The sequence below is a fragment of the Caretta caretta genome, chromosome 8 (assembly GCF_965140235.1).
Source record: "Caretta caretta isolate rCarCar2 chromosome 8, rCarCar1.hap1, whole genome shotgun sequence".
In the NCBI taxonomy this organism is placed as follows: Eukaryota; Metazoa; Chordata; order Testudines; family Cheloniidae; genus Caretta; species Caretta caretta.
This window is the reverse complement of record NC_134213.1, coordinates 86,871,721-86,899,682: the sequence shown is the minus strand read 5'-3', so window position 1 is coordinate 86,899,682 and position 27,962 is coordinate 86,871,721. Positions and strand designations below refer to the sequence as shown.

The window sequence follows — 27,962 nt, the reverse complement described above, 5'->3', positions numbered from 1 at the left end:
GGATGCCTGATTCACAGAGGGTCCCAATCCTTAGGGAAGGGCTGGAAGGACTGGGCCTATTGAGGTCCCATAATACTGAGTGCCTGTTCTAAGCTGAAGCTGTGATGAACCTGTAATCACAAGAAACCCTGTGGGTGGGGTGTTGAAGGTCTGATTTTGCCAGAATCCATGTTAGGGTTTGGGTGATCGCTGGTAAGTTTATTAGCATGTGTTGGTTTAAGATGTTTGTCGGTAGAGCTTGTACCTTAAGAGTAGAATAGGCTTTGCACAGAGAGAACTGTGTGGTAGCTTATCACTGTCAGCCAACATGTGCACTAACACCTCTCAGAATTGCATTAAAACCATTAAGGCCTTGTCTGCACTAACGGTGCAAGTCTATCTAAGTTATGTTAGTTACGTTACATCAGTTATGTAACTTAAGTCGACGTAAGTTACATCGACTTAAAGCATCATCTACACCACGCTATGTCAACGGGAGATGCTTCAGCAGACCCAATGTCACTGCATCAATTGCAGTGGTGCCAATTTAGCAACGTAGTGTAGACAAAGCCAAAGAAAACTATGCACTGGTGGGACCTGTATTACGGAATTTCTCAAAATATAGGCTGCTAGAGCACTGAAAAGTCTCAAAAGAAATTAAAATCTAGCTGCATGAAAGCAAACAGGATAGTACATGAATGGACGTGAGTGGTAATAGTAAGCAAACAGGATAGTAATGAATGGATGTGAGTGGGAGGCTTTGAAGGAGTTTGCAGTGGAGGAAGTGAAATACAAAAGTTTACTTTGCAATAATACTGCAGACCATCTTAAGGAAATCTGGAATTAAGGGAGTCTGCCTACAGAAACTCACTCCATCATGCCCGACATGCAGTGCCTTGATAGAAAATAATATTCTGTAACATGAGTCCCCCTTTATACCTGGAGCAAAGCGTAAAAAAGTGATAACCTTAATTCTCCATTTCCTGGGTTATTTTTGTCTGGTTGGTTTTGGTATTTTTCTTGTTTATAATCAGAATTTCAATAACAGTTGAATGTGTTACCATGGATTTACTTAATTAATATCCTGAGAGGGAACTGTAAGGGTAGGGAATTTCTGAAGTGAGAGTGGGATGAGAGTTTTTTAAATTGCCCAGTGAGTTCAATCTTAAATTGTACTGATGTATTTAGGATGTATTTTTAAGTTATATCAATGGCACATAGATAATATGGATTGATCACCTTTGTAGTATTTCCATAAATCAAATAAATAAGTGATTTTGGTATCCTGAATAATTTGATTAATCAGTCACACAATATTCAAAATAGATGTTACAGAGTGGATGAAAATTCATATCATATAGATGTACAGGTGTGTACACACTTCTTGTAAACACTTCTATTAATAAAGTTTAATTTGTATTTTTTTACTACAAAGGGCATGAGAACTGTTAATCTATGGCCCATTTTTGCTCTCACTTATACCAGATTTTGCACCAATATATTTTGCCATGGACTCCAATGGATTTATTCCTGGTTTATAATAGCATAAAAGATCAATCCTATGAGTTGCTGATCATCTCCTTAGAGAAGCTAAGTATCAACAGCTCATTACCTTACAGGATCAGGCCCTTAAATGAGACTCAGGACCAATATGTTACTAAAAATATTTTAATTTAACAATCTACAGCAATGTTAAAAATAAAATACAGAGGTTGAAACAAAGCCATGTGAAATGCAGACTCCAAAATTGCTGCTATTGGTGGTAAAGATAATGCAACATTTTCTTAAATGACATACCTATATTTTCATCATCAAGTTTGTTTCTGTAGCATTTTATAAAGTTGAAAAAAAATCAAGTAAATAGCTAATTAATGCAATTAAGTACCTACAAATGCACACATCTTTGTGATCATGAAACAAAGTAGTTAATCAGTTTGCCTTGGGCCTTGTCTATGCACAGAAATTGCACTGCTTTTTAAACTGATTTAGTTAACTGAAAACCCATGTGTGGACCCTTTTATTTCAGTTTACAAGTCGCTTATTTCAATTTAGTTTAAACCGGTTACTAATGGACTTAAGCTAAACTGAAAGAAACTTGGTAAGTGTCCATTACAGCCTCTTGGACGGATTTAACTAAATCTGTTTAAAATCATACCTTAAATTAAACTGGTGCAATTTTTTTGTATGTAGAAAAGACCTTAGCCATTGCTGCTAAAGTGATATCGCACTGGAGAAATAGCCTTTATTTATTTACATAATAAAATAACTTGATGAGGCCTTTAATTTTAAATATTTGAAGAATTTAGAACAATCTACTAATCTACACAGGTTAAGGTAGTGGGTCATAATTTTTCTCCAGTTAACTGGAAGGAGCAATTTTATTGAAAGTAAGTGGCACTATTGATTTGTGTAGTTTAACAAGGGTTATTTTCCACATCTGTCCTTTTTGCCTGCACTGAAAACTTGTTCCTCACTAATTCAGTCTGAGAAATCAAATTATTTAGGGGTTTTAGTCAGCATAGCATCCAATCCCTTAAAGACTTTAAGAGTTTGATAATGTGAAGCTGGAGCTCCCTGAACTGCAATTGATGCGAAAGAAAGAATTGAGGTGCTCATCACCTTTTAGGTTGGGCCCAATTTTTTAACCAAAATGTTTAAATTTGTTAAAATTAAATGTCTGATCTTGCAACTTTTGCTTACATAAGTAATCTTTACTTATGGGAAGGGACCACTCAAATAAATAAGTAAGGGTTGCAGGGCCAGTTCCTAAATGAGTCAATGCAATTTCTGAAGTCAGGGGAGGGTGGGAGTGGGAGTGGGGGTGGGAGAGGGAGGTAGGGTGACCAAATAGCAAGTGTGAAAAATTGGGAGGGGGTGTGTGTGCGCCTATATAAGACAAAGCCCCAACTATCGGGACTGTCCCTATAAAATTGGGACATCTGGTCACCCTACAGGGGGTAGATGGATGCCATATTCTGAAATTCAGTTTCACTAAAAAGTTATATTTCCTAGTGGCTTATCTTTGGTCACCCTTTGACTAGGTCCTTCACCAAAGGCTCTTAGGCAAAGTAAGCTGCCATGGGATAAGAGGGAGGTGCTCTCATGGATTGGTAACTGGTTAAAAGATAGGAAACAAAGGGTAGGTATAAATGGTCAGTTTTCAAAATGGAGAGAGGTAAATAGTGGTGTCCCCCTGGGGTCTGTTCTGGGACCAGTCCTACTCAACATATTCATCAATTATCTGGAAAAAAGGGTAAAAACAGTGAGGTGGCAAAATTAGCAGATGACACAAAACTACTCAAGATAGTTAAGATCCAGGCAGACTGTGAAGAGCTACAAAAGGAGCTCTCAAAACCGGGTGACTGGGCAACAAAATGGCAGATGAAATTTAAAGTTGATAAATGTAAAGTGATGCACATTGGACAGCATAATCTCAACTATACATATAAAATAATGGGGTCAAAATTAGCTGTTACCACTCAAGAAAAATCTTGGCGTCATTGTGGATAATTCTTTGAAAACATCCACTCAATGTGCAGTCAAAAAAGCAAACAGAATGTTGGGAATCATTAAGAAAGGTATAGATAATAGGACAGAAAATATCATGTTGCCTCTATATAAATCCATAGTATGCCTGTATTTTGAATACTGTGTGCAGATGTGGTCGCCCCATCTCAAAAAAGATATATTGGAATTGGAAAAGGTTCAGAAAAGAGCAACAAAAATTATTAGGGGTATGGAATGGCTTCCGTATGAGGAGAGATTAATAAGACTGGGACTTTTCAGCTTGGAAAAGAGACGGCTAAGGGGAAATATGATTGAGGTCTATAAAATCATGACTGGTGTAGAGAAAGTAGACAAGGAAGTGTTGTTTATTACTTCTCATAACACAAGAACTAGGGGTCACCAAATGAAATTAATAGGCAGCAGGTATAAAACAAATAAAAGGAAGTATTTCTTCACACAGCACACAGTCAACCTGTGGAACTCCTTGCTGGAGGATGTTGTGAAGGCCAAGGCCATAACAGGGTTTAAAATAGAACTAGATACATTCATGGAGGATAGGTCCCTCAATGGCTATTAGCCAGAATGGGCAGGAATGGTGTCCCTTGCCTCTGTTTGCCAGAAACTCGGAATGAGCTACAGGGGATGGATCACTTGATGAGTAAATGTTCTGTTCATTCCCTCTGTGGCACCTGGTACTGGTCATTGTCAGAAGACAGGATACTGGGCTAGATGGACCTTTGTTCTGACCCAGTAAGGCCATGCTTATGTTCTTATGTCAAGCTCGCTCGCTCTCTTTCACAGTGTTGTTATCTGTTCCATGTACCAACCATACAACAATTTAGGGCCAAACATTATTTCAAATTGGTCAGGAGATCACAATCAGTACTTGGAGGCTAGGGGTTGTGGCAGATTCTATGCCCTGTTCTGCTGCCTTTACACACTGGGGATTTCCCTAGATTGTGGAAATCCCCACTTTAGAGCCAGGCTAGCTAATTCCTACTCTTCTTTCTTGCAGTCCTTAGCTGGAAACAGGAAGGTGGAGTGGCAGGAGTGCACTGTATTCCAGGTATCCTTAGCTAGTACATAGTTCCTAGGGGACTGTTGGGAGCTGTAGAAAACCAGAGCCACCCAGATTACTCCAGACTGCTGGGGCAGAGATTCAGTGAGTTGTAGCTGGTTGTGATGATGTTTCTCAGCTTCTGCTTCTTGTCTGTCTTGGACTGCCCAGGGGGACTTCAACAGATGCTTCCCTAGGCTCAGACAGAACCTGTTGAGCTCCCATCCTGCTCTATGTGGGGCTCCCACAGCCCAGTAGGGAAGAAAGAAATTGATCAGACAGAGCTACTCTCTCCTCCCTTCTCTGGTGTGGCAACCAGCCAGCAGGTGACCTGCTGAACAGCTGTAGCATAGTTCAGCCTCTCAAATTGTTCCCAGCACACAGTAGTTAGTCTACTACATGGGCTGCAGGAGAAATGGTGGAAAGCCCTTGGAGAGAGAACATCTCCTACCACCTCCCCATAGAGATGAGGCTGATTCAGACACTTTGATCTAAAATTGCAGGGCACAGCTCAGAGAGAACATATTCAGTTCATAATCACATGCACATTACTTCTTAACTGGTCTCAACAGCTGCTGTTCAGAGCTTCAAAATATGCAAATGGCCTTCAAGCCACTAAATGGATACCACTGTATTATAGTATATTTCACGTAGGACATGTTATTTGATAGAAAGGTGATTTGCAATATTAGATTTGATTTCAGTTGTACAGGGACTGACTTCTTAAGTGAAATATCCGATTTGATAGATGATGCAGTTTATGAATGGTAATAGCCTATATTTTAGTGTGAACCATGTCACATTCAACATAAGATGTGTTTATTTCAAGACTATAATGTGCAACTCATCAGGAATATAGACTTCAGTGGTTAACATTTTCATTTAAATATGACAGGCATTCACAGCTATGTTTTTTTTTTTTTAAACAAATGACAATGTAATTATCCCAAAGCTAAGGTTATGCTGGGAGTTCCTGTGTCAAGCTGAACATTTTAATGGGTAGCATCAGAGCCACAGAGGAACAAATAAACATTGAGTGTTAAGCTCCCTGTCAAACTCCTTTTAGATAATTAAAAAATAGTAAATTGACATTTTGCAGCTTGAATACCAAATCGCTGCAGCCATAATTTCTCCGTACACTACATTATAACTATTTGCTCACACCTAGACTCCCAATAGCACATCTCAGTAGCTGGTAATTGCATTTAATAATTACACTGAGCATACACTACACATTTTTAAAAGATTTTCACCTTTCAGGCAGAGGAGTGCCCACCAGTTGATAATTAATAACTGTTGAGGGCCCTTCAGGCTAGCATGATATCATCAAGAAATACCACAAAGTGTTGACACAACAGTCATCCAGCTGAATGTCTCAAACAAGACTGCATTTCCCCACACCCCTCATGTAAAGTCAATGTACTACAGTGCCAGCTGGCCAGCATGTCTCTTCTTTTTGAAACAGAAGTTGGCTTGTTTTTTTATTTCTTTGATTGATACAGAAGGGGAGGCAGGGAAAAGAGGCAGAGGAAAAAACAGTAGTAAAATTAAAGCCTTATGAATTACTGTAATATAGACAACTTCTTCAGTAAATACAGAAGACTGATGAACATTTGGATTAATCACTTACCATTCTGGACATTAACTGTTAGAAGTAAAGGCTTTCCCACTCCCCAAATTAAACATGAAACCCCCAATATTCATGTTCCCTACATCCAATCCAAACTTCAACACTAAGACTAAATCTATGGTGAACAAAATCCACATATCATCAGAACTATTTTACCTGGGCACTTTGATGATGTTGTTTCACTGACTAGCTCATATTTTTAGTTTCAGAGTAACAGCCGTGTTAGTCTGTATTCGCAAAAAGAAAAGGAGTACTTGTGGCACCTTAGAGACTAACCAATTTATTTGAGCATGAGCTTTCGTGAGCTACAGCTCATTTCATCAGATGCATACCGTGGAAACTGCAGCAGACTTTATATATACACAGAGAATATGAAACAATACCTCCTCCCACCCCACTGTCCTGCTGGTAATAGCTTATCTAAAGTGATCATCAGGTGGGCCATTTCCAGCACAAATCCAGGTTTTCTCACCCTCCACCCCCCCACACAAATTCACTCTCCTGCTGGTGCATTTGTGCAGGAAATAGCCCGACTTGATTATGTAAAGAGTTGTCACTTTGGATGGGCTAGCACCAGCAGGAGAGTGAATTTGTGTGGGGGGGTGGAGGGTGAGAAAACCTGGATTTGTGCTGGAAATGGCCCACCTGATGATCACTTTAGATAAGCTATTACCAGCAGGACAGTGGGGTGGGAGGAGGTATTGTTTCATATTCTCTGTGTATATATAAAGTCTGCTGCAGTTTCCACGGTATGCATCTGATGAAGTGAGCTGTAGCTCACGAAAGCTCATGCTCAAATAAATTGGTTAGTCTCTAAGGTGCCACAAGTACTCCTTTTCATATTTTTAGTGCTGTCTCCCAGCCTTCTGACAGATTAAAGACCTTCAAAATAGACATTATCAAAGGTTACTCTACGGTTTTGTCTCTGAGAAATATTGCACCAGTTTAACTCAACTGTTTTTAAATATATCTAGTTCAGCGGTTCCCAAACTTGTTCCGCCGCTTGTGCAGGGAAAGCCCCTGGCAGGCCGGGCCAGTTTATTTACCTGCCGCGTCCGCAGGTTCAGCCGATCGCAGCTCCCATTGGCCTGGAGCAGTGAACTGTGGCCATTGGGAGCCGTTATCAGCCGAACCTGCGGACGCAGCAGGTAAACAAACCTGCCCGCCCCGCCAGGGGCTTTCCCTGCACAAGCGGCGGAACAAGTCTGGGAACCACTGATCTAGTTAAATTGATTCCAACCCATTCTATAGATAAGAATATAAAAAGGCCACTGGAGCATGGGTCAGCCCAATGGTCCATCTAGTATTCTGTGTTCAGAATTCAGTATTCTGTGTTCCAACAGTGGCCAGCACCAGATGTTTCAAAGGGAATGAACAGAACGGGGCAGTTATAAATTGATCCATCCCTTGTCATCCAGCCCCAGCTTCTGGCAGTTTTAGGGACATCCAGAGCATGGGGTTGTGTCCTGCTAATAGCCACTGATGGACTATCTTCCATGAACTTATCTAATTCTTTTTGAACTTAGTTGTAATTTTGTCTTTCACAACATCTGCTGGCAATGAGTTCCAGAAATTGACTGTGCATTGTGTGAAAAAGTACTTCCATATGTTTGTTTTAAAACTGCTGCCTATTAATTTCATTGGGTGACCCCTAGTTCTAGTGTTATGTAAAGGGGAAAACAACACTTCCTTATTCACTTTCTCCACACAAATCATGATGTTATAGACCTCCATCATATCCCCCTTAGTTATCTCTTTTCTAAGATGAACAGTCTCAGTCTTTTTAATCTCTCCTTATATAGGAGAAGTTCCTTACCCTAGTCATTTTTTTGCCCTTCTCTGTACGTTTTCCAATTTTAATACATAATTTTTGAGATGGGGAAAAGCAGTGTTGACCCTTCCCCAACATATCATACTAATCTATGTATCTGATCATTCTGTTCTTTATGATAGGTACCAGACAAATGGATTGAAACTAAGTTAGGTATATTAGTCTGCAATTGCCAGGATTGCCTCTGGAGCTTTTTTTTTTTTTTTTAAAATCAGTGTTACATTAGCTCTCCTCCAGTCATCTGGTACCAAGGCTAATTTAAGTGATAGGTTACATACCACAGTTAGTAGTTCGGCAATTTCAGATCAGAGTTTCTTCAGAATGGGTGAATATTATCTGGTCCTGGTGACTTATTACTGTTAATTTTATCAATTTGTTCTGAAACCTCCCTCTATTGACATAAGAGCAGCCATACTAGGTCAGACCAAGGGTCCGTCTAGCCTAGTATCCTGTCTTCTGACAGTGGCCAATACCAGGTACCCCAGACGGAATGCACAGAACAGGTAATCAAGTGATTCCCATTCCCAACTTCTGAAAAACAGAGACCGGGGACACCATCCCATTGGCTCCTCAATCTGGGATGGTATAGTCCTTATTTGTTCAATTTACTGACAGAAGCTTAAGCAAGCGTGTGACCGGGGTCCTAGTGGGGAGCCAGCTGTGGTCACTCAATTAGGGTGAACTGCAAAGAATGGGGAAGACAATCCCTATCAATCTGGTGGATATTCCAATACTTAGATCACCAGACCAGCATAAAACAGCTTCTTTTATTACTGTAATGGTTACTCAGACGTCCAAACAACACAGTTCCCTTAAAGTGATCCAACCTCAGGTCTCCATCCAGGTACCCATGTCAAATATGGTGAAAATTTCTGTAAACCTAATTTCATCATTTAAAAGAAAGGGTTCTACCAATCCCAAAGGATCGGACACATTACCTCCCAGGTTAATAATTGTTTCAGATATTACCCAAATACATGCCACAGCCAATTCTTATTAACTAAACTAAAATTTATTAAACAACGAGAGAGAGACAGAGAGAGAGAGAGAATAGTTAAAATATCAATATACATACAAACATGAGTTCAATTCATTGAGGTGCAGATTCACAGCAGAGATAGTGAGCTTCGTAGTTGCAAAGAGTAACTTTAGAATTCAGTTCATAGGTGATAGTCCAATGTCCAAATCTCATATGCAGGGCGTATCAGCATAACTGGGACCTCAGTCTTGTGACTCAAACCTCCCCTGATGAAGTCTAAGCAGATCTGAGATGACAGAATCAGGACCCAAAGATCTTTTATACAATTTCATGTCTTTTGACAAGTTGGAATTCCTCAGGGAACACAAAGTAGTTAGAATGACTTTGAAGGAGGTCCATCACTGGTGCTTAGCTATAGTCATAATGTGACTTGCTTGTTCCTTCACCATTCACAGTACATTTCAAAGAGAGATGAATACTGAGATATCCCGTGTTTACAATTCATTTACATTACAGGATGTTCTTTTGGCCTCTGAATTATCAGACTACAGCATATACAGGGACTGTCCATTACATTGTCCACCCTACTCATACATATGTAAATACAGAAAAACACAAACATTATCTCCCTACATGTCTTTTGAGGGTTACTTATTTTCCAGGATGTTTAACCCCTTCTAGCCATGCATCACAAAGTGTTACTCCAATGTAAGTGTGGTTTGCATTGGTTTAACTAGGTTGATTTTAAAATAGATTTAGCTAAACCAGTGAAACTTTTCTTGTATAGACAAGGCCTAAGGGAACATGTACCACTTCTTTAGAACAGGGTAGGAAGCCAGGCAAGTGGGAGGGAAGGTTCTAGGGAAATCGCTACAGTAAAGCAGAAAGAGAGGGAGAGAGTAGGAATAGGGAGATTACTGTTTCACTTATTCTAATGATGTTCCTTGTTCAGTATTAATAGAAAGTGACATCTTCTGTGATTCTTTCGCATTGCCACAAGCAAGCCATCACTATCACAGCTACTGCCACCAGAATTAGCTTCCCCCATGTAATGTACAAATGCTGTTTAAAAATGACTAACAACTTTCTAGAACATGCACTGAAGATGCAACTGGTGATGCGTGTCAATTGATTCAAGTTAGAAAAGTATTTTAATTTACCTCTTTGCAGAAATGATCAACTTCTACATAAAATTAACAGCTTTGGCATAAAAGCAAGCACTTTAATTCTAAAAATAATTATTATGGACTTCCAAACCCTGACACGGCTTTTGTATTTCACCTAATTTAACAAAGAAATATGAAAAAAATGAAGTATAAAAAGAGCTCTGAGTTAGAACAGCATCTTGGTGATCTAATATTTCCTAAATGTGTCCAAATTATTCCTAGTAATGCTCATGTGTACTCATTTTTATAATATCGACCATAGTCCTCTGAGGAATACTGTAAAAGTTACTAAAGTCACGTCAGACCACTAGATGAAGAACCATCAACTTAACAGTGATTGTCTAAAGTTTGTTTACATTACATTATTTGATTTTCACTGCCCTATCGTTGTTTTCATTCTTCATTATTCAAGGAAGTAAAAGCATAAGTCGAGTAGGAGACCAAATATTTTGTGTAGCCAGTTGTTTCATTTAATCATTTAATAGAGGATTTATGTTTGTGGTTAAGTATAATCAATGCATGATGGATTGGTTTCAATAGGATCGGATCACAGTAGTATAAATGCTGATGAGCATTTATGAATGATGTGTGTGTATTAGGTATATACACACAAGCAAAGTAAGGCTGTAATGCAAGGCCAAGAGGCTGAGGTCTGTAAGATTTCAACTTAGCCGTACTAGGCCTTAGGCCTAAGGGTGGTTGACATAAATATGTGACCTAGGAATAACCCTGTATCAGTAAATTACAAGATTACTGTAAAGAATATGCCAGTGGATGCTGTTTGGGAAAATATACCACAATGTATCTGTCTAGACCACAAGACCCCTGATTGTACCATCATAGATGGACATCGAGAATAAAAATTAACGAGGAGTCCTTGTGGCACCTTGCAGCTTATGCCCAAATAAATTTGTTAGTCTCTAAGGTGCCACAAGGACTCCTCGTTATATTTGCTGATACAGACTAACATGGCTACCACTCTGAAACCTGTCACCATGCAAGTGAGAATAAAAGGAACTAAGAGGACAGCCAAAGAGAAATGGGGCACCATAGATCAGTGAGGGATGGAAGTATGGATAAGGAAAAAGGGGTTGGAACCCTTATGCATATGTATGATACTTTGTGGGTATAAACATGACCCAGAATAAAAGGTGTTGGCAAACCTGTGCGTGGAGGGAAGAAACCCACAGGGAGATGCCAGGATGACATTTATAACAATGATTAGCACTCCAGAGTCCCTCAGCAGGAGATGGGTGATATGCCGGTTATAGTAAAGTGTTTAGTCCCATCTAGCTGTTATTATATTTTACTATTTGAGAGACTGTTTATCCATTTAGAGAATTTTTTAATAAGGAACTTGTAATAAACTGGAATTGTTTCTCATGTGCTCCTAGGGTCTCTAAATACTACTAACATTCCTGATGCTGTAGCCCTCAGGAGACTGAATCATTAACCAGTGCAGTCTAAGATTAATCAGTAGTCAATGCACTCATCCATAAACATAGCTACATTTGAAACATTTAGATAATTCAAATGACAGAAACTGAAGAATAGCACTGATTGATATTTCTTTAAAAGTTTAAATTCATTGTGGACAAAGGATGTTCTCCCTTGGAATTATTACTTCAAACGTCAAATATCATACAGAATAACAAACAAGAAGGGTTTCAGAGTAGCAGCCGTGTTAGTCTGTATCCGTAAAAAGAACAGAAGTACTTGTGGCACCTTAGAGACTAACACATTTATTAGAGCATAAGCTTTCATGAGCTGTTACCTGTCAGTCAAGTATCAGGTGGACAAATTGGGAGCCCAGGGGGAAGTTAAGGACACTTGTTCAATGACTGATAGAAAAAACAAAGATACATTTCGTATCGCCTTGAACATGTGGCTATATTTAGAGAGAGAGAAGGTGTATGAGGTAATATCTTTTATCTGACGAGAGACACTGTGTAAGTGCAAGAGCTCATCTTTCACCAACAGAAGTTGGTCCAATAAAAGATATGACCTCCTTATCTTTCTAATATCCTGGGACTAAAACAGCTACCATAATGCTATATTTACATGGCTATAGGAATGGTTTATGGCAAAACAAGCCCTATATATGCTGAACTACTTTAAACTGGCCACTGAAACAACTGCTGGGGGTAGCTGCCACAGATGCTTCCCCCCCAGAATCTAGCCATCATCTCTTCCTCTGTTTAATCAGTGAGGCCCTGGCCCTGCACCAGTAAGGTCAAAGGGAGCTTTGCAATTAACTTTAGTGAGCTTATGTTTGAACTTTTAGCTTTTACTTGTTCATTCATATATTGACTGCCTCTTTCTTTCCAGAATGGTGAAAACTGTTTTCCGTGTGCAAATTCCAGCTAACCACATTAAGTCTGCATTGGCAGAAAAGGTGTCTGGTAGATTCCCTGGGCCATAGTACTGCAAGCCTACAGACACCCCATCCCCTACAAATAAGAAACTGCAACTTTCCGCAGCTGTTCTGAAAGAACGACTGCCTCGGTTAGTCAGTCTCTCTTACAGCTGTTTCCTGCTTCTGCCTCCCACTAGCTTTCTCCAGCACCCTAAAAACAAAAACTCCTTCCAGTTCTGCACACACTTCTGCATCACCCCCCCAGACACCATACAGATCAGAAACTAGCTTTTTCAGGATAGTGGGACTGTCTTCTAAAGAAATGTATCCCCTGATAAGAGAACATCCAAACCAAGGCTGATGTCCAGATTGGTCTGTAAAACATGTGACATGACAAAATTATTAATCGTTCCCAAGAAGTTAAAGACCAGAGGCCTTGTTCTTTTATGAATGTAACTCCACTTACATTCATCTGAGAGGAAAATGAGTCCCCAGTACAGTAGCCAACTAAGAAGCAAGTCTTCATTCTCAGTATCTATTATAAATATAAAGTGCATTCTACTTTGACAATAGTTTAAACAATAAAATATGCGCTTTCCACGTACATAGTGAAAGATCAGTAAAAATACAATGGTAAAATAGATTACATACGACATGGATGTTTTCTCAAGGGAATAAATTATTTTGCATATTGTTGACTATATAATGAGATTACTTTTATGTAAATTTAACTACTACATCATAGATGTTATACTAAATCAGACAGCTCTTATTCCTATATGTTTATTTATTCAAATATTAAAACATCCCAGAATATTGTACACAAATACATTATATATTTACTTTGTATTTGCATAACCACAAAACTATTGGCAATTTCTGCAAGGGATATTGTATGTTAGATTTTTCCTAGACAAAACTGTTACTACTAACAGCTGGATATTCTTTGTTTTAATTATGCATGACTAATGATAGCTGTTTGCCTGTTTGACCATCAGATCATATGCTGTTGCCAAGGGAAAATCTTTTTTGAGAGAGATTGACTGTTTTTCCTCTTATAAAGGAAAACATGTTCTTGTTATCTTTTTATTTCTAACTCAGCTTTGCAGCTTCAAAAACCAAACTGTATCCAGTTATGATGCCATACATCTGAAACGTTGGCCACATAGGATATGTGACATATCCCCAAAATTTATCTCTCCAAGCTAAATATATCGGAGATGAAAATGCAACAGCTTCATTAACAATTAAACCCTGCCTAATTGTGTATCTTATTTGTTGTGGTGTATACACAGAACTTGTTAATGGGCAGTGCTCACTATCACAGAAAGCTCTCTCTCTATCAGGTGAACAACTGAAAATAGCCTACCACCCCAATCAAGAGTATAGGTCCTGTCAAATACAGCTGCCTGCCACACAGGTACTTTTTCTCCATATGCTGTAAATAAATATGAGACACATGTTAAGGCAAGACCTTTTTGAGAATTTTAAAGTGATGTTTAAACATTTTATCTGGACTATTTTACGTATACCTCCTCACGTAAATCCAGGTGCCTCATTAATTTTGCCTGTTCTGAGGACTCAGTTGTAAATTTTTGTAGGAAATTAAACTTTTGCCAAGAGGATGAGGAAACATTTTTCTGCTTGGTTGATTCTTAAAGAGCGGCAGCTACCCAGGGTTCTGCACTGTTCGATTAACAGGCAGAGAGCTGGTGTGTGACTGTCTCAAGTGTTCAAAAGATCAACTCATGCAGATGGCCACATTCTTGATTTGATGTTTGGAGTGGGATTGAAGGAATGGAAATTTTGCCTCTGTGATGAGTTATCTCCTGTGGTTTAAAGGAGGGTTTGCCTTTCCAGTCAGGATAAAGAACTTGTTTTGAGGGTCTATTCTCAAAGGCTAATAGAATCAGAGTTTTTAAGAGAACTATGAAGAACTTCTCTGTACTTTCAACAGGCTACCATTAATGGCTTAGTATAGGACTGTGTAACAATATTTTGTTCTCTATTCTCTTCTAGAGCCAAGAGCATTCTGTTTGCCAACTTTATCTTTTCAAGTCATCTTGGTTTACAGATTAAGCAAGAAGAAATATGACTAGAGAGCCATTGGTGGAAGTCTTTATGTGAATCTGGTCAATTGTGTCATATTTTTTTTTAATCTTAATTATGTGATGGCTAAGCAGGAGACAAATATGAAGGTTATCAGCAAAATTTCAGTCAATGGATGTATCTCCAATTGTGGACATCTTGATTAATCCAGGCTCTCTTCTCTTGATTGCTAATTTAAATCCCACCAGTTGTGTGCACATCTTAAAGTATTTTTCTGAAAAAAATCATTCAGATTCAGGCCAAACTATCTCCTCCTTCAACTGTTGAAGAGTAATCTCTCAAGGGGACAAATGCAAGGTCTTCACTGTTTGAGTTATGGCATGCATTGATCCCTGAGTTGGAGGCTGGAAGGAGGACATGCCCCTCTTGGCTGCGACAATCAGTGGCTTTAATTATTGGTGAAGGTGGTCAGTGCACCTATTCAGGAGGGCAGAATGCCATCTTTGAAAGGAAATGGTCAACTCAAGATTAAAATATTGTAATCTACTCTACATAGTTACATCTTAAATCTACCGCTGGGATGTACTGTAAACTATTTGGCCACGTAGAGACTAACCCTGGGACATCCCTTGTACTCCATTCAAGGCTCAGAATCATGGGGCTCCAGGAGTCCCTGTGTAGGGAGATTTGGCACACTCTGCCTAGTGGCAGGTTTCCACAGCTCACTGTATATGTGAATTGTTGGTGTGCTAGAGGTGTGGCCAAGGTATCCATGTAATGTATGGATCCACTGAATCACATCCCTGTTGGGAGTGAAAGCAGCAGGCCAATCCAATACTCTTCTCCATAGCCAGTAATGGAGGCCATGGCCCAGATGGACAAATAGCCTGAATCCCTGGAATTGATTCTTCCATCTCCTATTCTCCAAGGTTTGGGTTATAGTCCACTCTTGTGCACAATGACAAGAAGAAAGTAATTACAAATGTTAAAGCCCTTTCTTTTGGATATAAAACAGCATGTCTTAAATGGATCAAATTCCACCATTTATGTCTTACTGATTCCTTAATCTGTGATAAAATTTAGAGGAACTATCTGAAACATTTATGATAGCTACACTAAATAATTGTGGAGCAAATTAAGAATAGTTTAACTACTTGTACAATTTTCAAGTGCCATAAGGTGCTCATCTGATAATTGGCAGAGATTTGGAATGTGAAAACTCGCTTAAGCAACCTCTTAGTTTTACAAATCTAACTATGGCAAAGTGCATTTATATTTTCTGAAAGATCTGAGAAAAGATGCAAGCAGCAGATTAATGTATGAGCCTAAAATGTAGAAGGATACCAAATAGGGGCACAGAAGTCAAGCAAATTCCCTATTAATAAATGTGAAGCAACTAGGAAAGATAAAATAGCAAAGAATTTAAATATATACAGCAGTTGTGTGGACATGCATCGAGGGGACTCTAATGATAATACATGTAATCTCAGCTAAAATATGCTAGGCCAGTTATTTAGAGGCATATTCTGCTATAAAAACTCTCATTTTCTTCACTAGGAATTCAGCATTTGGAATGATGGTGGACTAATGACGTTGGTGGATATGTCAGGGGCTTTCCACCTGTATATGTATTGGTGCTCCTTTGCTGAACACTACCAGATTTATAGGCCAGTTTCTTTCTGGAAAACAAACTGATGCCAGAGATCAAAATTCTCAAAAGTGATTAAGTGACTTGGGAACCTAGTCTCATTGACTATCAATAGGATTTAGAGTCCTATGAAGATTACACACCTTTTTAAATTTTTATCTAAAATCTTAGGATGTTTCCTAGTGAAAAATTTACATTATATACACAGTACCTTCAGCAAAGATGGTGAGAACAGCAGCGAGACTACATATATTAATGTGCCCCCCATACTTTTCTGTAGTCAGAAAAACAGCTCCCTCTTGAATAATCCTTGGTGTCTGTCATATGACACGAGTGTCCTCTGCAATATCACCTCAGCCCAAAGTCACAAGGCACAACCACCTGGAGACTATTATTGCAAACACTGAGATGAGCTAATACAGATTTGGGCTAGGTGTTAACTCTCAACTCCTCAGCCAGGTTAGACCATAACTGACATCTACTTCAGTTAGCTTCTCTACAAATCTCCATTCAGACGAAAGAATGCCTAACCCACATGACAACCTTTAACAACTGCCTATTTGTGGTGGTTGCAGCCAGCTGTTTTGCAGTCCATTGGGCAAAGCTCACCAGCTACATCTACACCAGGATTTTTCAGACTCATAATTCCTAGGGAGGTACAACTCCTCCAGTGTTAGCACTGGTAGGAATTGCAATATAGACAAGGTTCATACATTTTTAACCATTTTCCTGTATAACCATGGTAAAACACACACCTGAGTCCACTTAAACATCATCTGTGTTATAGCTTCCACCAATGCTCCTTCCAATGAAGCTGGAATCATGCATCTAAAAATTCTTAGTTTAGACAAGAACCCTATGTTTAACTCTCTGCTTGGAAAGCATCAAGTTATTTTATAGTACTCCAACAATTTAACAACATGAATTTCATTACAAGTTTTCCCACATTGTTATAAAGGAAAACAAACACTTCTACCTACTTTCTAAAATAGGGTGATTTGTAAATTTCATTCTCTCATTACATTGAAAAGGATCCACTTCTGGATTTGAAAAAGAAAAGAGGAGAAAATTATCTTTACTTTTTCTAACCCCTGACATAAGTGTACAAAAGTAGGTCTAATATTTTTGGCTATTACAGGTTTAGATTTTAGATAATAAGAAAAGAAAAACTGAATGGCACTTTAAACTTGTTTGAAAGTAAATAAGTTATTTGGAGCAAATTTTGCCCTAACTCACATTGGTGTAAATCCAGGATAGTTGCCCTGAAGTAAAAATCTGGGTTTAAATTTACATCAGAACAGCATAATTGTTATTTCTATTAATGAACTAATAAGAAAGATCAGGTCTGAAGAAATATATTGTCATCCAAATAAGGATGGTCACAACTAGACTTTGAATTACATATCTGTAGGTGGTCATACTCATACATGTAGATATTTTTAAGCGATTATATTTGCAATGTCCAGCAATGGGCAATTTAAGGACTCTTCTTTCCAAAATGTATAAGACTTTCTGCGACATGTAAAATCTAGAAGGCCACATACATAATCCAGCTGCAAACTAGGCTATTGTGGTCAGGTGCATAAAAGAGTAAAATCCTCTCTCCGTTTTTTCCCCGAAGTGATATCAGCAGGGCAGTAAGTCCAGTAGAATGATCTTTGGCTACAATACGCAACATTCACCCTCCAGTATTTCCTAGAGCTGCACCCAGCAGTTTTATTGGCAGGAAGCAGGTACAGCAACAAGGAGACTAGTAGAGGGAGGCTCTGACAGTAACAAATATATAAGAAAGAGTCATTTGATTGTTGGAGAAATAGAGGCAAAAACATATTCAAGGCAGCTCTCCATCTTCATTGTAATCTCAGTTTAGTCTTAATTTGTCCCTTCCCAAAGCATGTGGTTTCTAAAATTGCAGTTTCTGTTATTAAGATGTTGCAGACATATTCCAAACCTTTGCTGCTCAATTCTTTTTACAATGGCTTTAAAAGAGTCATTAGATAAATACAATTTGCATATATTTCTAAACGAATCATGATTGTTTGCAGTATTTTTAGCAATTTAAAAAATTTGGACAACACTTTTCTCTCATGCAATGCTCAGTCCTGGGATGCTTGTATCAAAGTCTTGCTGACTTCATCAATGGGAGCAGTGCACAAACATTGCAGGGTAGAATTCGTCCCTCCGGAATGAGGTGGCTTTTCTTTGTAAATGACATCATACTAAATCATTAGAAGTTATCTTGAATTATTACAGGAGGGAGTAATAGCAATACTATTTTAATCTTTTTTTTAAAATCATCTTCCTTTTCAATTAGACTTGGATAAAAATAGTGGTCCAGTGAGTCTTTGTTTGGGTGCAAGGGTCTGTCTGTGTGCGGCAGGATTACAGACAATCTTTGGGGGGAAAAAAACAGAGCCAGATTTAAAGTATGTAGATATTAGGCATCACTCCCTCCTGCTCAGACATGATACCTACTGAAGTTAAAGGGGGCTTGCTCTGAGTAAGGAAGTCTTAAGATTTTTGAACCAAAAAGTCCTATTAGCCAACAAACAAAACCTCTTAAATTGGAGAATTGGTCTGAAATCAACAAGAAGAAATTCAATAAAGACAAGTGCAAGGTACTACACTTAGGAAGAAAAAAAATTGAATGAACAATTGCAAAATGGGGAACAACTGACTAGGAAGTAATACTGCTAGAAAAGATCTGGGAATTATAGTGGATCACAGATTGAACAAATCAACAATGTGATGCAGTTGTGAAAAGGCAAATATTCTGGCTTTTTTTTTTTTTTTAAACACAGCAGTGTCATATGTCAGACATGGGAGATAATTGTCCTGCTATACTCAACACTGGTCAGGCTTCAGTTGGAGTACCACTCTTCAGATCTGGGCACCACACTTTCAGAGAGATGTGGACAAACTGGAGAGAGTCCAAAGAAGAGTAACAGAAAAGATAAAAGCTTCAGAAAACCTGACTTATGAGGAGACGTTAAAAATCTGGGTATGTTTAGTCCTGAGAAAAGGTGACTGGGGGGGATCAGATAAGTCTTCAAATATGTTAAGAACTGTTAAAAAGAGGACAGCAATCAGTTGTTCTCCATGCCACTGTTAAGGAACAATCAGCTTAATCTGCAGCAAGGCGGTTTAGGTTAGATATTAGGAAAAGCTTTCTAGCTATAAGAAGAGTTAAGCACTAGAATAGGCTTCCAAGGGAAGTTGTGGAATGCCCACCACTGGAGATTTTCAAGAACAGGTTAGACAAATGCCTCTCAGGGATGGTCTAGGTATTCTTGGTTATACCTCAGAGTAGGGGGTTGAACTAAATGACCTCTTGAGGTCCCTTCTAACCTTACATTAGAATAATTCAGGTTGTTTGACCTCAGATACTTTGTTTCAGGGTGTTTTTAAAGGGTACACTCACAGAGGAGAAAGCAGTGCCTTCCTTACAACTTTTAACCCAGTGTGGAAGACCCAGGTTCAATTCTCCCCTCTGCCTAATATCCTGAATAAGTATTGGGCCAGAGAGGAAAAACTCCATAATCTGGTGGTAGGAGCACTCGCCTGTGATGCCAGAGTCTGAAGTTCAAGTCCCTGTTCCTATGAATAGTTATTTATACAAAATAGAATAGCTTCAACAAGAGAGACTGAGAGCAACTCTGCCCAGCACTCAGCTATCACGAGGTGGAGAAGAGAACCAAGTTCAAGTCCGTCCCCCTCCCCCCCCCCCATTGAATAGTAAGACTGCATTTTCTAGCAAAAAGCCACCCATGCATAAATAAAGCTATTTATGTGAAAAAATTTCACCTAGCTCTAGATCCAATCAGGATTGGGCCTAGCCATATTGTGCTAGGTGCTGTAGGAACAGAGGAATACAAAATCCCAACCTCAAAAATCTTAAAATCAATGCAATTACAAAATGAAAGAGGCCTACCTGTGGGAGCATGTAACTCATCCCGTCAGTTCAGGATTGTTCCCCATGGTATGTTTGTCTAATGCTTTGTTTCATGGCATTCCATTAGCATTAGAAAAACATTACAAACCTGTGCTTGTTGTTCTTTAATACGCCTCCACACTTGTAAAATGAAATGACAAACTAGTTATTTTACTTACGATACTTAGTGGTATTCTTCATCTTTAAATCTCCACGCACTTAAAACATTTATTTTGCATTTTTCAGATGAGGAAACTTAGAAGCAGAGAGGTCCAGAACGAATTCATAGCAGTTCACAGAATCTGGTACCCACCCTATCGATTGAAATATGTCACCTGCTTACTACAATAGGACACCCTAAATAGTATTTTCAGCTCCTAGGGATAGCTTTGTAACAACAGTGAAGGGCAAAATTCTGCCCCCAGTTACTCAGGTGCAACTCCATTTGCTTTAGTGGGAAAGCACACATGTAAACTGAATGCAGAATCTATTCCTAGCTCTCATGTGCAATTAAGTTAAATGGCACAGGCAAAATCACTTAAAAATGTTATAATCTTGAAAACCTGAACAAGAGTGTATTCAGAGCAAGAGTATTAAAAATGCTTTGACTCTCAGATAATCAAGACACCTGTAAATCAAATGAATTAGCATAATCTCTCTCATCACCTAATAAAATGCTGACTCAAAAAGTGAGGAGAATGACTTGTAGAGTCTAACTCCTTTAAAAGGCTTTTTATGCTTGACACCAGCAGTCATATTGGCTGTTTTAAATACATTAATTAGAGGCTTTCTGATTTTAACATGCAAAGTACAAAGGTAACTCCCTGGAGATCCCACTCCTGCAAAGGAGGGAATAACGAATGCAGATACAATCAGAGAGCAATCTGACACTAAGTGAGGAGCCAACACACACACACACACACACACAACCAATGGTCAGCACTAACAGAGCTCCACTACAGAAAAAAAGATGCATAGTACCAACTTGGAATCACACTTATACAGCTACCTTTGAGTACTACAGTGTACATATATCAAGAAAATCTAAATACCGTGGTCTGGGGGAGCTGGAAGAAGCTCCTTTTTCTTTGCACAAATTAATTACTTCACTGAACAAACTGGACTATGTATTTACAGAGCAATACTGTTTCCAGTGCTAAGACCTAATAAAAAAACAAATTCCTTATTTTCATTAATTAAAAAAAGTTTCTGTGTATTTATGATATGAATATCCTCTGGGGAAAATTTCAGGAGGAGCAAAGGTCTACATCAAAAGTCTCATTAAATGCTCTATGCACTCCTTTAGCGATGGTGCATTGTCCCTCTAAAGTTATCTCATTAACTTGTAATACTGTAAACATCAATCAGCAAGAAACCCTACTAAAGATAAGAAAGATGTGAAAATATGGGTTTCATTAATAAGTCATCTATGTCTTTAAAGGGTGGGAAGAATGCTTTATATTGAGATAGAGGGACTATGAATACCCCATATATTATTTCAGCACAAATTTGCTTTTGGCTTCCAAGTTCTACAGGTAAGTAGTGATGTGTACTCCATCCTTAATCGTATTCTCTTCCAAAACAGATATTCTCTCACTTATGAGATAAAAATGATTGTTTGACCTTAAAACTCCAATTTCATTTATGTAATCCATCCAGCTGCATAGGTACTGAGTTGCGAACTCACAATTTTAGGCCTCACAGAGTTTAATATACTGTAGTGCTACATTCTAGCTGTAAGCCACCAACAGATAACCCTTAGAGTCACACAAATATTTGTATTAATTTTTATTTTTTAATCTTGGATTTTTTTTTATTTTCTAGAACCACCAATGACACTCAGTATTTGTTTGAGTTCTGTCCTGAGCTAGGAACTGCAACTCCTCAACTCTTGTTCACTGCAACCTTTAAATCTGAAACTCTGAAAATAAAGATAGGAAATGTAACAGCAAAATATGTCTGTCGACAAAAATAGAGAAACCAAAGCAAGTGAATTCATGGTTTTAGAATGAAAACCTAGGAGTCTAACTACAGTATATTCCTATAAATAAAAAAATCTGTCAATTGCACTGCATAGACTCTGGTTGTATTCTCAGAAGATACTACATCAGAACACTCAAGGAAATCTTATGCAATATTTTCCAAGAAAAATCTATGAAAGCTGTATCTGGCTAAGTCACTTTTTAATCTGGAAGCCTAAATCAGCCACTTCAAAAAGGAAAATAAAATGGTCTATAACCAAATAGTTTGTGGTTTAAAACTATTCAGATTAAAGTCTAGATTTACAAAACACAAGAAGATTCAGCCTATTCGTATCAAATCTGAAGTACCAAGAAAATGATTTTTTAAATTACTACAAAGTATCGTGACGAAGTAAAATGTATCAAAAAGTTAAATTTGAATGTTTTCAGTTTTAAACTGAAGATTAATGAATTTGAGTCAAATAGAAGGATTCAGCTACATTAGGTACAGTGCACTACTACTGGTAAACAAATTTTGCACCAGCCAGCTGGACTGGAAAAAAATATTGCTACCATATGGAATGCAAGCTTCATTAAGGGATGCAATAACTGAGTTACCATAAGCATGTAGTCTCTTAATGGCGTAAAACTAGAACTCGCAGTTGTCATTGTATGATGGTTCTTTTCATGTTAATCATTAGGAAACAAAAAAGCTAAAATCATAGTGGATATACACTTATAATACTGTGCAATCTTTACAACTGAGCAATATACTGGCAAGGAATGTCTGAATACCAGATTCTATAACAGACATTAAAAACCATCAGGTAGAATTTTTATCCAGCACTAGGAATTTCCAAACTTCCATTGACAAACTTACTATTCAAAAGGCAGGTATATATTATTTGCATCCATCTAATGTTTAGTTAAAAGTCTTAGAAATTCTTCTGTATTAAGATGTTTGCTGTCTATAGTTGTCTCAAAACATAAATTCACCCAGTAGGGATTCTGAATTTATAACCCAAGGGCTAATCTATGTCCTTAGACTAGGTTTGGTTAAAATCTAAATATTTAAAGTAGGACATGATTTCCACCACAGATCAGGATTTAAGAGTTTCCTAATATAATTACATACCACACCCATAGAATTAAACTACTAATGCACTGGTCATTGGTTATTAAACAAAGACACCCAATGTTAATATTTAAAGATACACATCTGCAAATGTATTTTGAGACCATACAACTCACACATACAGACTTGCACAGTGGATGACAATAAAGCAGTTGTCTGAATAATGTGTGTTCAAACATCTGAGTAGGGCAGTTATGAAGAATTGCTGAGATCTGTACACTGCTGAGTATCACTTTACATTTAAAAAGCAGAATAAGCTTCTGCGAGTATCTCCTTCTGCAATTGCTTCGGTTTAGGGAGGTAACTGGGCTATAGCTGATCTCTGATGAGCCATTACATCTTTCAGAGGCTCAGCAAGGAGTGAGAGAAACGAGACTTAGGAAGAAGTAGCAAACTTATTCCAGAGGGAAAAAAATTAAAACAAAACTTCCCAAACTTAACAGAGTAGAAGTAGCAAAGGGAGACCGCTTGAGAACTTCTACTATATCTAGAAATAGGGCTATCGGGGAGGAAGAATAATAGGGACCCGCCTTTTACTTCCACGGAAATACTGGGATGGCTCTGGAAAGGGACAAATGAGAAATACACTTTCCTAGAAGCAGAGGGACTGGCCCTCCTGAATAGGAAGAGTTGGCATGAATGACTGAGCACTAGTTTCAAAGTGGTACCGCCTCTCCCGGACCTCTTACTCTTAACCAGGGCTGCTTGGACTTGGAGCTGTTTTATTTATTTATTCATTTCTTTTTAAAGCAGCCGCCGCCGGAGCGTGTTACAAAACGTCCATCTTTCTAATGCTCAGAGTGAAAATAAAACCTCCTCTTCTAAGGGTAGCTAAACCAACGCGCCCGTTAGAAATGCCTGCGGTCGCCCGGCAATGGCTTTGCACAACGCTCTCACTCACTTGCCCAGAGAAGTAAAGAAGAGGCTCGGTTTCCTACCTAAGCACAGCCGTGTCCCCTTTTCTGACCACCAGGTTGTCCACAGCTGCCCCAGGGAAGTCCATACTCTGCCCGGCTGGGAGGCAGGAGGGCAACAAGCAGCACAGGCTGAGGAGCACAGCGGCCAGCCACTGGTTTGAGCAACAAGCGCCCTGCACCAACAGCATCATGTCCATCCCTGCTCCGGGCTGCTCCCGCTCAGCTTCCAGCTCCTCTCAATCCCCAGCCCCCGGTGCGCGTGACGAGCCTTCGCTCCCGCCAGGCAGCCAAGGCACTGGCAGGGTTGTGCCTCGCCTGGGCGCTTTCGGCCGAGTCCGGAACGCGTCTGTCCCCGGCTGGCTCGCACACCATCCAGCGAGGAGAGCAGCGCGCTGCAGACTGAGAGCAGGGGAAGAAGCAGCAGCCGCCGCCGCCGCGTCAGGCTCAGCAGCAGCAGACGGCCCCCAGGCTCCGAGCCGGTTGCCATGCAGCCGTTTCCTTAGCAACTTGTCCTGATGACTGGTGATGGAGCTGGGCGGGGGGGGGGGCGAGAAATAGCTAAAAGCAAAGCGGCAGTGGGAGGAGGTGTGCTACAGCCACCGACATGGCAATACGGAAATAAATGGCATGCAATTAAAGGCAGTGATTGCGGAGTGACCTCCGTTTGCAGGCAGGAGGGAGGCAGCCGAGTTGGCTAGTCAGCGGCTTTTTAAAACACCAACTAACTCGTTCCAGCTGCAATGCCCTGCACGGCGGCTGGGAGCCACGCCCGACACTGCTGCCCAGGACGGTTCCGACCCAGCGCGGCTGGCAGCGGGGCTTCGCGCGCACGCCTCGCCGGGACCGGGCCAGCAGCCGGACCGCGCGAGCAGGCTCCAGAGCTGGGCTTCTCCCGCCAAGGCTTTACGCGGGCGGGGAGAACTCTGCTCCGGCGCCCCTGGGCTGTGTGTGAAGAGCCCCAAAGCCTCCTCAGGCAGGAGACGCCCCCCGCCCCCAGTGAACCCAGCTTGGGGGCGGGAAAGGGGCCCCCAGCGCACGAGTGAAGTGGAAGGGGGGCTCGGGAACCCACACCTTAGCCTTCATCTACCGTCCTAGGCAGAGGAGAAGAGTGATGAGGCGCCTGTAAATGCCTAGCTAAATTAGATAAGGAGCTTGCATTGCCCTAGGCTGGAGAGAATGCAAACCCGCCTCTCCCCTCTGAGCTAGGGAGAAAAAGAAACCAACGCCCAGGAAACACATCGCATCCCCAAGGGACCAGCGACTCCCATCTCCCCGAGGGACAAGTCAAGAAGAAAAGAAAGTTCCCTTAACAATGGGGCACCTCCCCTTAGTGGAATATCCCATCCTCGGAGTATGGGAGAAATCCTCCAATGAGGGTTCCCATTCTTAGAGAAGGAGCACCTATGGACCACTGGTATCAAACAGTTCTGTTGTCCAACTGGACTGCATTATAGACCTCTCAACCCCTCAGAAAAGTGTCCATTAAATTGTGAAACCTAGCAACTCTTATTCCAAAAGGAAGAGCAGTAAACTGGTAGACAGGTTCAGGAATTTGAAATGCAGTTTATTTCATTGACTCCTGGGATAAAGCTATTTGCCAGTAACTCTTCTTTAAGTCAAGGGTGCACATATATTTAGCCAAAAGTATATGCTTGATCATCAGTGGGAAGTATTAGATTCAAGTCAAACTTTGATACCACATTATGTTTTCAGAAGTCTATTGGGAATTGTATAATTTTAGCCCCAGAACTACTGGGCTAATCCAAATCTAGCATAACCACACTTCCTGGTGTCATTCTCCTTGATAATGGTTGTGGCACTGATACATCCTAATGGAATCTTTGAAGGCAATAGTATGATGCATCGAGGTAGTTCTCCCTGGTCTCACCACAAATGTCAATACAAACCTTCAAGACTTTTCATTGTAGTTCTTCCTGAAGTTCTGTTAAGATGCACATTTAGGAAATAAGTCTCCTCGTCCATTTGTAAACTAAAATCCATTTCCATATCCTGTCTCCCAGAACTTTCTATAGCATCTCTGAACATCTGCATGAGCAATTCCTGATAGGATCTCACAACCTCATATCATCACTGATCCAGCTTTCCTTAAGATTTCATAGGAGCGTTGTCATTTTGCCAAAAGTGTGTAAGCAAAATTTTGCTTTAATATAAATTTTAACACTTCTGCCTTAACAGTTACATATTGGGCCTTCTGCTTTCCCTGAAAGTCTTTGAGATGTCCAAAGCAGTAAATCTCTCATTTCTGCCAACTGGCCTAATCTAGACTGTGTAATTAGCCATGCCCTTCAATGTTTTGGCCTCAGTTTCCCAGCTCTTTACCAGGGTATCTAGGGGATTTTCACTTTTGGTGAGAAAGGAGCTTAAAGAGTGGAAAAACAAAACAAAACCATTTACTCCTATAGGAAAATGAAAATAGTAGCCCCTACTACTAGTCTGGCCCTGTGCTATTAATAAACTTTTATAAAATCCACCTCAACACCTGCTCAACTCTTTACGATCATCAGGTTGTGGATGACAGGTCGGTTTTGTCCTGCTGACATGTATTTTCCAATGTAGTTGTTGCATAACTGAACATATAAAATTGGACATCTGATCAGTTATAATCTCTTCAGAAAAGTGATCCAGTATATTTTTGGCTATTTGAGAGGAATGGTATCTCAGTTACTGTTAACAGCATAAGAAGTGCACAGTGCCTTTTCATACCATAGGTTACCTTCTGGCATTCAGGACAGATTTTGAAACATTTAAGTTGCAAAAGGTAATAGAAGCTTGTATAGTAGGCAAGCTCTGTGTGTCCCTTAGGGATAACCCAGGCTAAATGCTGGGGATCTTTTGCTTATGCCTTGAAAACCTTTCCCACGAGTGTCCAAACAGCATAGAGATAGCTTTTCCTTGTTAGGAATTTTTATTCCCTTTCCCTTCATTCTGCTTCCAGTTGCAAACTTAGCAGATGGGAGGAATTCATTTGCGTGTCTACTCTTCATGTGGGTGTGGAGAGAGGTGAAGAGAAGAGCAATCAAAGTTTTTTGGCCTCTGATGATCCACAATAGTTTGTCTAGAATTGATGGGCCTTCGCTGTTAGGCAGGAGGACCTAATACCTTCTGTTGGAAGCCAGCATTTTATATTAATCTATGTCTCTTTCCTGTCTGGTGATTTATACAGTTATGGTAGCTTACAATACAAATGCTCAAATATCTTGCAATACAGGGCACAGGTGTTACAAATGACATTAATACCTGGAGCAATTTACAAATTTTCAATAGAGTCTAAACATTAAGCATGTTTTTTATAACTAATACCTATTTGAACAATACTAACAGGTGAGCCAGACTAATTCCAACTATGTATTTCTCTGCGTTCAATTGAGACATGGAGGCCTTGGCATGAGCTAGCACCTCGTTTGCCAGAGCCAAACAGTCCATAAACCTGTGACTTCCAACTCCCCTTCCCTTGGCAGTCTTAATCTCCTTTTCTTTTGTGCTTCACCCTCTTTTATTGCATCCCACTTTTATACGTCTTTTCCAGTTACCGCAAAAGATCCTGGTCTAATTCAATGAAGGGCATTCTTCCTCCCTTCTCGTCACACAAGCCTCATACCAAGTCATATAGAAGGCTTGGCACCAGGATATAAATGCTGCATAACATATAATGCTCACCTTTGTATATTAAGTAGCGGAAATTCTCCAGTCTCTGTATACACAATTTTTTAAAATCATCTTAGATGGTTTAGATCCTTTATGGAGAGCCACCAACTATACACAAGAGAATGTGGGAACATTCTGTACCCAAGAGTT

The 27,962-nt window shown here is 39.7% G+C and overlaps 1 protein-coding gene across 3 annotated transcripts in view; it reads right to left on the bottom strand.

Moving 5' to 3' along the window:
• Positions 1-24,597, bottom strand: part of NEGR1 (neuronal growth regulator 1) — a 626,594-nt gene extending 601,997 nt beyond the window's left edge. The window contains exon 1 of one of the 3 annotated variants that reach the window (XM_075131735.1): positions 24,168-24,597. In XM_075131735.1, coding sequence (XP_074987836.1) covers positions 24,168-24,343 — 176 coding nt within the window. In that variant the 5' untranslated portion in view covers positions 24,344-24,597. The remainder of the gene's footprint in view (positions 1-24,167) is intronic. The other 2 variants (XM_075131734.1, XM_048862624.2) reach the window with 2 other exon arrangements.
• Positions 24,598-27,962: the final 3,365 nt, after the last annotated feature.